The sequence below is a fragment of the Mustela erminea genome, chromosome 20, assembly GCF_009829155.1.
Source record: "Mustela erminea isolate mMusErm1 chromosome 20, mMusErm1.Pri, whole genome shotgun sequence".
Lineage (NCBI taxonomy): Eukaryota > Metazoa > Chordata > Mammalia > Carnivora > Mustelidae > Mustela > Mustela erminea.
This window is the reverse complement of record NC_045633.1, coordinates 34228884-34242874: the sequence shown is the minus strand read 5'-3', so window position 1 is coordinate 34242874 and position 13991 is coordinate 34228884. Positions and strand designations below refer to the sequence as shown.

General features: G+C 53.5%; 1 protein-coding gene across 1 annotated transcript; it reads left to right on the top strand.

Annotated features, from left to right (window-relative positions):
• Nucleotides 1–2940: 2940 nt before the first annotated feature.
• On the top strand, nt 2941–10490 carry TBL2 (transducin beta like 2). The gene is made up of 7 exons (XM_032327724.1): nt 2941–3150; nt 4563–4693; nt 4961–5145; nt 5607–5758; nt 6094–6220; nt 6565–6717; nt 6947–10490. Exons 1-7 carry the CDS (start codon nt 3021–3023, stop codon nt 7407–7409), a joined length of 1341 nt encoding a protein of 446 aa, XP_032183615.1. The 5' UTR covers nt 2941–3020; the 3' UTR covers nt 7410–10490.
• Nucleotides 10491–13991: the final 3501 nt, after the last annotated feature.

Sequence of the window (13991 nt, the reverse complement as noted above, 5' to 3'; positions counted from 1 at the left end):
GCTCCTGCCAACTTCCCATCGCCCTGTGGCACCTGTTACCAAGGCCTGGCCAGGTGACCTCGTAGGCATCCATCCCCACAGCCACCGCCCTGGTCCAACAGAACATCCCTTCTATGTATAGCCTTGTATCAGTCTGCTGTATCCCTGACAGCTGCTTCTCAAACTTAAATGTGCACCTGAGTAACTTGGAAAGGCTTTAAAAAGCCTTCACGATCAGGTCCGGTCTAGACCAATTAAATCAGAAGCCGTCAGTGTGTGGAAGCTTCGACCACCAGCATTTTTAAAGTGATTCCAATAGGGCAACCAAGGTTAAGAAGCACTGTGAGAAGATGCTTTGAGCTGCAAACAGCACCTGTTTGGAGCTCAAGTTGGTTAAATCAGTGTGCTAAATCAGTTAAATAATAAATAATAAATAAATTTAAATCAGTTAAATCCCCATACTATGTATGCATCAGAATCACTTAGCTAGTGGGGCTTTTTAAAATACAGATTGCCAGGGACCCCCATATCCAGAGTTTCTGAGTCAGCAGGTCTGGAATGGAGTCTAAAAATTTACATTTCCGGGGTGCCTAGGTGGCTCAGTGGGTTAAAGCCTCCGCTTTCCGCTCAGGTCATGATCCCAGGGTCCTGGGATCGAGCCCGAACCTGCTTCCCTTCCTCTCTCTCTGCCTGCCTCTCTGCCTACTTGTGATCTCTGTCAAATAAATAAAATCTTTAAAAAAAGGAATTTACATTTCCAACAATGCTGGTCTGCAGCCCATACAACCAAGTCTCACTGCCCCCCACAAACCCATGGGTAGAGAGAGAGCTCCCTCCCTGATCTGCCCAGCCTTCCCAAATCTTGCTTTGTCACTGGTTGTCCTTCCACAAGCTAACCTCCGCTTCCCACTGTGACTCCTTCGGGTGAGAGGCAGACCTTATCATCACCAAGTGGCGAGGTAGGAGGAGGATGGGTCTTGCAGTGTAGCCAACCCCAGTTTACCATCCACCCCAAGGAGATGTATCTCTTGCTTCCTTGTTGACCTTGGGTAAGTCACCTGACCTGAGCCTAATTTTTTTTCATTTGTTTAATTTCATAGCATCACTGGCCTTAAAGGCCGCTAGAAAAATCAAGTTACTCCTGATGTGGGAAACCTATAGTCTTGACTGAGCTCTCCGCAGAGCCCTACTCTTTCTTCTCCTTGTCCCCCACATCCATAGATTATGGAGTCACACACCTGCATGTGTCCCCACGTTCACACTTCATCCCTGCGATCTTTGCAAAGTCACTTAATGAGCACTTCCTAGAGCATTACTATCCTAATCTGTGGGATGGGAATGGGAGATTAAATGAAAGGCAAAGCTTCCAATCAATGAATGTCCTATGCAAAAAATGCTTGGTGAATGAAGTTCTTAAAGGCACAGCTTTGTCGGGGCATCTGGCTGGCTCAGTCAGAAGAACATCTGACTCTTGATCTGGGGGGGGTCATAAATTTGAGCCCCACAATGGGTGTAGAGATTGCTTAAATAACTAGGGAAAAAAAGCACAGCTTTGTCTCTAGGTGATATAGTGGTTCATGGCCAGTCCTATAGTTCTAAATAGCAAATTAAGGAGGAAAAGCCCTAGGATGTTCTGGACACCCCCAGCTGTCCCCACCCCACTGCCCACAGATGAGTCAATGTCAACCCCACCCCACCCCACCCCACCCCACCCCCAAGGACAAAAGGATAGGAAATGAGGCCACACTCCATTTGGTCTCTGACTGGATCTATGCCCTCCACCAAGCTTACCGGTCTGTCACCTGTTCTCTGCACAGCCCTTCTCCTTAAAGGGTCCCTTCTAAAGGCCCGAGATCCTGCACTCTCAGGACACGTTCCCTGGTGGGCATGGAAACCTTTGAATCTGGAATCCCCGACCCTGGTATTTCAACTCACTCTGGGTTGCAGGGCTGGGAGGCCCGTGGGGCACTGCTCCGTCCTGGGAACCTTTCCTTGCCAGCCAAGCAGGTCCAATTTAAACCCCATCAATTAGTCTTTCAGAATGTCTCTTTTTTTCTTTTTAAAGATTTTATTTATTTATTTGGCAGGGACAGAGGGAGAACAAGCAGGGGGAGTGGGAGAGGGAGAAGAAAGGTTCCCTTGGAGCAGGGAGCCCAAAGGAAGGGCTCGATCCCCAGAATCCTGGGGTCATGACCCGAACCCGAGGCAGACACTTAACGACTGACCCACCCAGGCGCCCCGAATATCTCCTTTTTGGTTAAATCAGAACGAGCTCCGTAGAGCTATCCCCAGCCTCCGGGTTTTGATATCGCACAATAAGCTACGTGAGCTGTCACCCCTGGGGGAAACCTGGTAAAGGTATACGGGGAACCTTCCTGCTGGTTCTCCCAAACTCCTTGCGACTCTCCAATTTCAAAATAAAACTCTCTCGTTAAAAGTCTTTTCAAGTTCCTTTCCACTCCCCAGGCCACCCCTAAGTCTAGACCCTTATCACCTCCCTCTCGGATCCCGGCAGCCGCCTCCCGATTTTCCTTCTGTCTTTCGTCCTGGCACACACTGGTCCATCCAGACGACCTCATCCCCGTGTTGCTTCCTCGAAAGGATCCACTGTGGTGATGGCTGGAACAGCGCCTTTAACGAACGATTATCAGTAAACTACTCGGGAGGACTGGGCAGAACCAACAAACCCAGCCTTTGACCTGCGAAGGCGACGCAGCCAAACCCGGGAAGGCGCAAGCCCCGCCCCTCGGAACGCTCCGACGATCAGGCCCCGCCCAGCGAGACGTACCAACGGCCAAGCCCCGCCCCTCGGGTACGCTCCAACGCTCAGGCCCCGCCCCGCGAGCCGGGCACTGCCAAGCCCCGCCCTTTCGGACGCTCCAACGCTCAGGCCCCGCCCCGCCGGGTGCCCAACGGCCAGATCCCGGCCCTCCCTCGGGACGAGCCAACGGCCAGACCCCGCCTCGCGTACGTGCGCGTCCCCGCGGAGGCGTGCTGGCGCCCGCGTCGCCGGAGGCTGAGGTGGCAGCGGGCCTGCCAGCATGGAGCTGCCGCAGATGCCGGAGCTGATGGGCCTGTCGCTGCTGCTCGGGCTGCTGGCCCTGATGGCGACGGCGGCGGTAGCGCGGGGGTGGCTGCGCGCGGAGGAGGAGACGTGCAGCCGGTCCGCCGGTTAGTGGGGCGGGGCGGGGCGGGTGGGGGCGACCCGCGGGGACCTCCCCGTCGTGCGACGGGCGGTTTGGGCCCGGCAGGGGTGCCGCGGACCCCCGGGGGCCTCAGTTTCTCCTTCGGTGAAGTGAGCTTCGCTTCCCGAGACGAGGGAGCGGCTCGCCGGGCTGGTCGCGCCCGCAGTTGCAGGCTGCGTCCCGCGCTGCCGGCGTCTCGGCGGCGGAGGCCGAGGAGCTGTCCCGCTCCGCCTCCGCGTCCCCCCGGGGCCGCTGCGAGCTTGCAAACTCCGCAGCGCGCCACTAGCTCGCTATTTCAGGAAAGCGGGGAGGGGTGAGGGGAGGCGGACCCGCATTTGTCAGCGCTCCCGGCTGGTTCTTAATAGGTGGTGGCGGGGGGGTGGGGGTGGGGTGGGCATCCTTTAGGGAGCGCGTTAGGCAGAACCCCCGAAAGTGTAAGCGAAAAAGAGAGTGAAGTCGGTTTCAGGGAGGAGGTCGGTCCTAGCGACTGGAAACCCGAGGGTGGGAGCGGTCAGCGCTGCTTTTTTCGTTGGGGGCGGGGGGGGTCAAGGAAGGCTCCTCTGAGTAGGCAGCACGTGGCGTGGGGTCTGGCAGGATGGATGTGTCCGTTTGGCCAAGGAGGAGGGAAGCGCATCGCTGGCAAAGGCAACGGGCGTGAAGGCGGGCGGTTCTCGAAGGGCACTTGATGGGACCCTGATGTGAGCGGAGCAGGGCGGGTGCTGGTGGGACGAGGCCGCAGAGGGCAGATCGTGGTGGTCTCCGCGCTCGGGCCTCAGTCGCTGTATTTCCTGGAGGAATTGAGGGGCGTCTGCAGTAACCTAACAAAGCCAGCTTTGCACCTGGCCTGCTTCTCCGCGGAAACAGCTGTTTTATGCAAAAGGGACTGGCGCCCTTCCCGCACAGGGTTGGAGCTCCACAGGTGTCCACTCCCTGCCTCTCATTCCCGAGTTCTCTCTGGGAGTCGAGTCGTCTGGGCCTCCATTGCTTGCGTGGGGATCATCCTCTCTCCTCTTTAAGGAGACGAAAGCCCAGAGCCGTGAAGCAACTTGCCCAAGGCGGGGGCCGCCAGATTTGGTCGTGCAGGTTTTTCCCTACTTAGGGATGTGTGGCCGGTGACCTGCACTTGGGTCCTGTGCCGTGTACCCGCTGAGCTGTGCGGGGCCCAGAGAGGGCGCCTTTTCTAATTTGCACCGAGGTGCTGTATGGACTAACAGATCACTCGGTGGTACAGACACAGTCCCAACCCAGCCTGATCCCAAACCCAGTTTGCCCACATCCCAAGCCTGGGACCCTGTCTGGTCACCTCTTGCTGCTGCACTCCACGTCTGGCCAGTCACAGATGGTCAGAAAGGCCGAGGGAGCGAGTGAATGGGTCCATGACACGGCCTCTCCTCATAGGCCAAAAAGCGAATGGATTGCCACTTGACAAGTCCTTGAGATCCAAGAAGCAGAAACAGCATCAACGAATTCGCAAGGAGAAGCCTCAACAGCACAACTTCTCACACCGCCTCCTGGCCGGGGCACTGAAGGTACGTGGGCACCCGTGCTCAGCACACACACACACACACACACACACACACACACACAGACTCACACCTCCCCCTCCCCCCGCAGACTTTTCCTCACTAGTATTCCGTGCACGTGACAGACTCTTCCGCCTCTGACCCAGATCCGTGGGGATGCCCCATTCCCATTCCTCCTCACGACACCCCATCACCAGCTTGCGGTTAATCCAGGCAGCAGACCCCGTCTGCCCAAGGGGTCCCTGTTCATACTTCCTGCAACCCTTCCCTCAGAGCCACAGTGGGAACATATCTTGCATGGACTTTAGCAGCAACGGCAAGTACCTGGCCACCTGCGCGGACGATCGCACCGTCCGCATCTGGAGCACCAAGGACTTCCTGCAGCGGGAGCATCGCAGCATGAGAGCCAACGTGGAGCTGGACCACGCCACCCTGGTGCGCTTCAGCCCCGACTGCAGGTGGGACGCAGCTCTGCCCGCAGGAGCCCAGCCCCAGGCTTTATGTCCTTCCCACACCTGACTTGGGATAGTGATGGGGGTGGGGGTGGGGGACCCTGGATCTCCCTGGGGTGTGGCAGAAAGCAGATCCGGACAGCTTGAGCACCTCCCGGGGCTCCGTGGAGGTCTCTGCATTTTACACAGCCAGGATGCAGAGAGGGGGAGAATGTGTTCCTTCTTGGGAAGTACCAGATGAAGCCCGGCTCCAGAGTCGTCTTGGAAGCCATGATAACGGTTTTCTAAACTCTGAAGGAGCCAAAGCTACGAGGGTCATATCTTCTGAGGAGTGTTAAGAGGTTTTGAACGAAGGGGTTAAGTTGCAGGGCTGAAGGAAGACCGTGGTTTTCCTCAGAGCCTAGCATAGAACCTGGCGTACAGGGACCTCCAAACGAACGAGTGCCTTGTCTGCTACCTGTCTCTAGAGCCTTCATCGTCTGGCTGGCCAACGGAGACACCCTTCGCGTCTTCAAGATGACCAAGCGAGAGGACGGAGGATACACCTTCACAGCCAACCCGGAGGACTTTCCTAAAAAGCACAAGGCACCCGTCATCAACATTGGCATCGCGGACACGGGTAAGAGGCGTTCAGAGGGTAAGACTAGAAGAAATAGCACCAGTTACCTGCTGAATGCGTTAGCGCTGCCTAGAGTTACGCTGGGTTCTACTGTGATGAAAGGTCTCTGGCTCTGGGCTCCCCTGGTGTCCCAGAGGCACAGCAGGTCCCCAGCGGAGGCAGGTAAGACCCACAGTCTTGAGCAAAATCCTGATCTTTGGGGACCCTTGGCCCAGGAGGGGAGCATGGAGATTTGAGACAGCAGAGGCCTTTGTAAGTGTCTCCTCAGAGAATGACACTTGGTTAGGTCATTGACCCCAGTTCCTGTCACCACCCCCCGGTCCTTCCCCTCTCAGGGAAGTTCATCATGACTGCTTCCAGTGACACGACTATCCTCATCTGGAATCTGAAAGGTCACGTGCTGTCGACCATCAACACCAACCAGATGAACAATACGCATGCTGCTATCTCCCCCTGTAGCAGGTGAGGAAGGAGGGACTCGGCGTCCGGGGTGGGCAGAAGTTGTGGCCAGGGACAGAGCAGAGAGCCAGCTTCAAACAGGGGAAAGAGCGTACAGTGTGGAATCAGGACGCCTAGATCCAAGCCCTTAGTCTCTGTTCATCTATAGTTTTTAGAAGGCTGGGCTGGGGGTATTACCTCCCTTACAGAGTGGTTACGAAGATGGACTGAGTCCTGCGTATAAAGGCGGTTTTAAAAGACACGGTGTTATTTACACATAAGATGATTAACTCTTATGAGGTTTAGCGGGTTGGCAGAAATGAGATGCCCTTAAAGTGAAGTTGTAAAGGAACCTGGTTGTGTGGCAGGTTCGTGGCCTCATGTGGCTTCACCCCAGATGTAAAAGTCTGGGAAGTGTGCTTTGGGAAGAAAAGCGACTTCCAGGAGGTGGTGCGAGCCTTCGAACTGAAAGGCCACTCTGCGGCCGTCCACTTCTTCGCTTTCTCCAACGACTCCCGCCGGTGAGTGCCTCCTCTCTGGCGTCTTACCGGTGCCTCTCAGCCCCTCTTGGCAACCAGGGCCCTCTTCCCTATCTCTGCTGCCGCTCTGAAGTGGGTAGAGTGCCCGGGCTTCAGCAGGAGGTAGGCCTGGCCGTGCATTTGGCTTCCTAGCTGGAGTCCCTCACGCCATCCTGGTGCCCTCCCCGCTCAGGGTGTGTTGGGGCTAGAGCCGTGATTTTCCATGCTGCAGGATGGCCTCGGTCTCCAAGGACGGTACGTGGAAACTGTGGGACACAGACGTGGAGTACAAGAAGCAGCAGGATCCCTACTTGCTGAGGACAGGCTGCTTTGAAGCTGCGAGCGCCACGCCGTGCCGCCTGGCACTCTCCCCAGACGCCCAGGTCTTGGCCTTGGCCAGTGGCAGCAGTATTCATCTCTACAACACCCGGCGGGGTGAGAAGGAGGAGAGCTTTGAGCAGGTCCACGGGGAGTGTATCACTGACTTGTCCTTTGACATCACTGGCCGGCTTCTGGCCTCCTGTGGGGACCGGGCAGTGCGGCTTTTCCACAACACCCCCGGCCACCGGGCAGTGGTGGAGGAAATGCAGGGCCTCCTGAAGCGGGCCTCCAACGAGAGCACCCGCCAGAGGCTGCAGCAGCAGCTGACCCAGGCCCAGGAGGCTCTGAGAAGCCTGGGCGCCTTGAAGAAATGACTCTGGGAGAGTCTGGCAGGAAAGATCTGGCGTGCTGCTGCCGCCTTGGCTGCCCTTTCTTCCCGGGGACTCCCCAGCTGGGAACCTTTTGAAAGGAGTATTCTGATTTTCTCAGTGGCGGCTCCTTTGTCCCTTTTCCCCATTGAAGCTATTCTTGCCTACTTTGATCTCTCTCTCTTCTTGCCGGTTGTGACTCCTGGCCTTACTTGACCTCCCAGACTAATGACCAAGGTGCTTCTCTTTCTCCTGGGCCCGAGGGAGGGACTCTGTCTTCACCAGGCACAGAGGGAAGGAGTAAATTGGAGAGAGAGAGAGAGAGAGGACATGGCCTTGACGTTGTGGCATCACACCCTGGTACCCAAAGGAGTTTGTTATTGTGGAGGCAAAACCAGGGGACACCTGAGTACTAACCAGCGTTCATGGCAGGGCTGGGAGCCTGGCGTATTTTCCTCTGTGCTGTGGTGTCAAGGAAGGGCCAGTCTTAATCCGGGCGAAGCTCCTACCTCCATTGAAGGTGAATTAAGGGATTCCATTCTGTGCCTCAGTTTTTTTATTTGTAAAATGGACATTAGATTTTCTCTCGACCTACTTATTATAGAGGTGTTGTAAAGGTATGCACGTATAAAGTCCCTCGATGTGGGGAAGAGTACTAATATGTGTTGCCTGTCGGCCAATCTCACTTACTAACAACCAGGTAAAAGTGGGACTCAGTGGAGTTTGAAACTAAATGAAAGGAAAGAAATACATTCCTTTGGGAAGGCAAAGTTTCTGGAACTTGATCATACGTATTGTATCTAGTTCTGCTTTAAGTTGGGTAGAGGAATCCTAGGATTCTAGGATTTGACTCCTCTCTTCAAGGTTACATCCCATTTTCAGTTTGTCCTGTATTTCAGTGTCCGCTCTGTGTCCAGCACAGCACTAGGCACTGGAGATAAAAACGAACAGGACACGATTACTGCGTCAGTCATGGCTAATGGGAGAGGGGGCACGTGGCTGTCAAGCGCTTTCTGCTAGTTAATTCATAGCTGTGGACGGCTGCTGTGAAAGTCAAGGCGAGAGAGGACTGAATCGGGACTCAGGCAATGTCCCAACTTGAAGTTGGTAAGAGATGCCGCATTTCGAAGTTCAGATGTTTTGGGTTTGAGACTGTTTCGGTGTGGGAGAAGGAACACGGGGATCCAGAAGCCTTGAATCTTGGCAAAATGCATTCATCTGAAATCACGTTCTTTCTGTCTCTTTCCCTAAAACCGAGGCCTCCCCAAATATCCCCAACTCCTAAATATTTGAACGAGGCATAACCTTGGAGTTATCCTTGATGACGGACTCTCTTTTTCATTAATCCCTCCGGCCTACTCTCACTCCTACCATTCCACTCCATCAGAAAATTCTTTGGGTTGGACTCGAGATGATATCCTGAATCTGTTTCTCTCCATCTTTTCTGTTATCATCCTGGTCCTGGCCGCTGTCACCTACTGGACTGTGATAAGGTTGCTTCCTCACGGGTCCCACGGCTTCCTCCCTTGCCTCGTTAAGTCACTCTCTGCGTAGCAGAGTGATTTTTGAAAATGTAAACCAGAACACATTGTTCCCAAGCCTTCCAGAGGCTTCCCATCGCACTCGGAATAAAATCCAAAATTCTCGTCGTGGCCTACAAGGTCCTATGTATTCTGGCTTCTTCCTTCCTCTGTGATCTTGTTACCACTCTGCCAGCCACCCCAACCTTGCTGTTACAGATTTGGCCAAGCCAGGTTCTGTCCCAAGAAGCTGTGCCCTCTGCTTGGAACAAGCCTTTTTCTTTGCTGTTGGCCGACGTAACAGGCTTGTAATTCAGTCCTCCGTCCAGTTACACTTGACAGAGAACCCTCCCTGACCACCCAGTCTGAAGTAGCCCTTTCCACCAATCACATCACACCTGCCACATTAGCTTACTTTATTTGTGTTTTGTATTTACCTAAGGCCGTCTTGAAATTATCTTGTTTGGATACTTGTTTGCTCCTGGGGCTGAATACTTAGGAAGGTCAAGTGGAAAACGCAGATGCAGGCATGGGGCCACACCGGCCCGGGTGCAGGACGGTGGGAAATGGGGGGAAACTGAAGTGATCTCCGGAGGGCCCGTGTCCGGGGTAAGGGAGAGGGAGGGTGGCTGCTACTTACTATTCAGGAATCCAGCAGAAGTTGCTTATTTGAGAGAAGCTAGAAGCTGGTGATTTATTGGAAAAAGGCAAAAATTAAACACTGCGGACCAAACGGAACACTAACGTGGGCCAAATGCAGCCCACCAGTCTCTCGTTGGGACCTTCTGGATTGTTCATTAAGCTCAGGAAATGTGAGCTCCACAAGGGCAGATCTTTGTCCGTTTTCTTTGCTCTGTATCCCAAGCACTATACCAGGGACAGAGTGAGCACTCAATAAATATTGAAGTCAAACTGTGGGGCCGGTTAGCAGACATTTCGATGCCCTCTGTGTGCACTGTCCCTCTCAATGTCCTTTGTGGTTTTATACTCCTGATAACAGACTTCTGGTTTATAATGCTATGTACATGGGTCCTGGTGAATATTTGCTTTCAGGGTGTCAGAAGAACGAGGCTAAAACACTTCTTTGCACATCTGTCTGGTTCTGGCTTTACTCTCACTGTGTATCCAGGAGGCAAGTGAGCATAGTATGTTGAGTTACTGAAGTCAGAAGTCTTTGGCTCCAGGTTCGGCCGGGTCGCTGACTGACTTGAGACCTTGAGCAGACAGATCACAGGGCCGCTCTCTGAGTTTGTTTCCTCATCTGTAAAATGGGAATGAATCCTGTCCTGAGGGTTTTGTAGGGCCGTGAGTGTCTCATGAGACAAGTGAAGCGGAAAAAGCCTCGGGACTTCCCGAGGACACCGCTCCTCTCACAGTGTCACTAATGTCAAGGCCGCTTCTCTTCTCATCATGGAAGAAGGTATCTGGACATGAACACAGAGCAGAGGCTGCTGTGTGTTTCTGATGAAAACTCTGTGTGTGAAGGCAGCATTAATATTTTAGTATTACTATCTCAACTTCTGTGGGTTTGCAATTTTTCAAAATAAAAAGCCGGGGATATATTTTACATGGTGGTACATAGCCTATTTTTATCAGTCATCAAAATAGAACATGGTATTTAAACCACAAAAGTGCACAATTAAAAGCCTATTAATAGCCTTGGTCAGTTTCCATCAAGGTAGGAAGGCTCCTCCTCTGCAAGATTGCCCCGTAATCAGAGATGAATGGGGGTAGGAAGCACATACTGTCGCGATGAGTCATCAGTGATAGTGGGCTATCTCAGCGTTAGGTAGACCGAACATTGCCCCCAATTGGCCACAGATCTAGAAACGTAGTAATTTGGGGGTTCATGTACTTCTCTACCAGAGGCGGCGTCTTGTTGGTGAGCGTGGCTTGGTTCCACACCCCGCTCTCGAGGCGGAGGGGCACGGGTTGGCATTGCAGGACTGGCCACAGCAACTGAAGGCCCGATTGCTGTGTGCAGTTGTGCTGTGGCTTCTAAGCGTGTCAGGGCATTTCCAAGTCTCCCATTTCTTCAAGCTGCCAACTCTGATTCCAGAGTTCTGGGCTGCTGGAGAACGAGCCTGGTTTCCACTTTTCCACACGCACACCCAGTTTGAGTCCATCCGCGTTTCCTTTTTTTTTTTTTTTTTAAGATTTTATTTATTTGACAGATGGATCACAAGTAGACAGAGAGGCAGGCAGAGAGAGGAGGAAGCAGGGTCCCTACTGAGCAGAGAGCCCGATGCGGGGGCTCAATCCCAGGACCCTGGAATCATGACCTGAGCCGAAGTCAGAGGCTTTAACACACTGAGCAACCCAGCCGCCCCTCATCCGCATTTTCTTGATCACACGAGTAGCGGCTAACTTGAGTACTAAGCCTTTGATCCCCCAAAACCCACTATTGTTTTTGCCTCAGCCGACCTCCGGCATCCACATCTTAATTTTCATTTGGTGAACTACACTTCCCCGACTCTTAATCCACAATCCACACGACTTAGAGGAGAGAGACGGAGACCCTCCATGGTGGGCATGTAACTGATCATCAGGTCCCTGGACCTTGCCAGATCTTTAGAAAAGATGTAATTGTCCATGGGACTGCTTAGTAAGTAGGATTAGGCGTATTACAACAGGCAGTCCTGCCCTAGGAGGAAGCTAACACGTGGGAGAGAGACCTCGTGCTGAGGATGCCAGTGAGGCTGCGGGATCCAGACATACTGAGGTGTCTGCCACGGGACTTGTCAGTTACAGGAACCAATAAATTCCTATTTATGATGAAGTCCGTTTGAATTGGGATATTCTTGCTTGCTATCGAAAGGCCTTAACCATCGGTATTATTAGAGTTAAACCGCCCTAGGCATATAATCAATGGCACACCCCAGTATTTCAGCAGCCTCTCTGGTACGTACCTTTAGCCATCAGGCACATCCCCAACATGTGTAAAAGCCGGAAGCAGGAATACCAGTGGAGATCCCCGCACCATGTCGTAAGATTTCAAAGCTAAAAAACCCAGCTGAGCCTAAATATGTCCCACCGTCCTCAGCGAGACATAACGTTCCGGAAGGCCGAGTTTGAATTAGAATTCTGAGTCCAGTCTATGCCACAGTGTGCTGTCACAGCGTCCGCCCCCCCGCCCCCCACGTGGTCTAGGCCTCGTCTCTTCCCACCTGGTTATTGGCCACATTGCAAGGGAAGCCCCAGCGCACGCTTCCCACGTGTCATCATATTGCTGCAAACCATGACTTCTTACCCCCCTCCACCCCCGGCACTTGGGCCTTAGGGTGTGTACCATGGGGCAGCGCCATCGTGGAAATGGCCCCAGGGGAGAGGCTCCGGTAGGCCTTGGAAACAGGCTTGGGTCATTCTGGACAGGGATTCCAAGATCTGAGGTGGGTGCCTGAGCTGTTTGTTGTCTGGTGAGTGAGACGGGAACACAAGTGCTCGCTGTCTCCGTTTCCCTGGTCCTGCAAATCCTGTGCCTCACGGAGAGGGACATAGCCAGAGGAGGCCAGGACAGGTTCCCCAGAAGGAGGCCTCTTGGCCACATCCAGCATTGTTAGCCTTGTTAACCACCCTTGGTGTTCTGCCTGCAGTTTCAAGTTCCCTAACCTCAGCTAAGCTCTCAACCCATCAGAAATGAAATGCAGGGGCGCCTGGGTGGCTCAGTGGGTTGAGCCTCTGCCTTCGGCTCAGGTCATGATCTCAGGGTCCTGGGATGGAGCCCTGCGTCCGGCTCTCTGCTCAGTGGGGAGCCTGCTTCCCCCTCTTTGCCTGCCTCTCTGCCTACTTGTGATCTCTCTCTCTGTCAAATAAATAAAATCTTAAAAAAAAAAAAATACAGTGAGTATTGGGAGTTGTCAGGGTTCAGCCAAGTATGTCTTCTAGAAGTTCTGGGTATGTGAAAGCAGCCCTGCATACTCACCGGCACCTGGGGCCTGATTCCTGCCTCTCCAGTCTCCCCTTTAAGTTCTGCCAAGTGTCCCGCAGAGGAGTTGCAGCCAGGGCACCTGTGGAAGGCATCCACAGCTTGACCATTCCTCCATCACGCCTCAGGATCAATCCGACAGGTCAGGAAGGAAGCCACAGGATGGCGGGGGGCTGAGCACCCCAGCTTTCTCTAATAGACTGATAGAGCTTTTCCTCTTGTGAATGCTCTCTGCAACACCGGCACCTAGTCTCTCGCTCAAACATCACAAACTGCTCACTGGCTGGTAGCGTAGTCCTGCTAATTGAGTAGGATTTTCTGATTTTTTTTTTTTTTTTTGGTAAGAATTTCAGTTAAATATATTGAATATTGTGTTTTACCCTCTAATCCCTTTCGGGTTTTTTTGTCCTCTCTAGTGGCCCCCTTCTGCCACAGCCGAAACAGGTCTGAGAATAAGGGATACCACTCCCAGCGCACAACTTCAAGTCCAGCCCCCGTTCTCAGTGCGGTGCTGGTAACCACTCCCTCCGCCCTTGCGGCCGCTCTGAGATAGGCAATAATTAGATTCTAATTCTAATTGTACTAAATTAGAATGTCCCTATCACAGCATTGCCAGAGTCGCCGAGCCGGCGCACACCTGGGCTAGGATTCAGCTCCACACGATCCGTGTCCAGAGCTCACGTTCTTGGTTCCCAAGCTGTGGCCAGTGTCAGAATCACCCAGGGCCAGGGTATAAACACCAGGTCCCAGGTCCTATCCTGCTTCGGCAGCCCTGGGCCTCTCTGTTCTTTATTAGCTCCAAAATTAGTGCACGGGGGATTCCTATACGAAAGCATGGGAGGCTCTGCCCTGTACTCTTCTGCCTTGGTTTGGAATATTCTTCGAGGCTAGGGCCTTGCCCTTGGGCATGTCCTGTTCCTACGAGTGAGTGTTTTCCTGCTTGTGCTCAGCAGAGGAAAAGCTACGGTTAACCAGCCAGCGGCCCCCACGGGCTATCCCATTCCCTGCTTGGCCCCAGAAGTCCTCCGGCTCGTGTCTCCGGCCACACGGGCCCGACCTCCACTGGCTCAGGAATTCTTTGGAGACTGCTTTCCTCCCATAGCCTCAGACTAACTTAATGGCCCCTCATGGTTTTCACAAGCC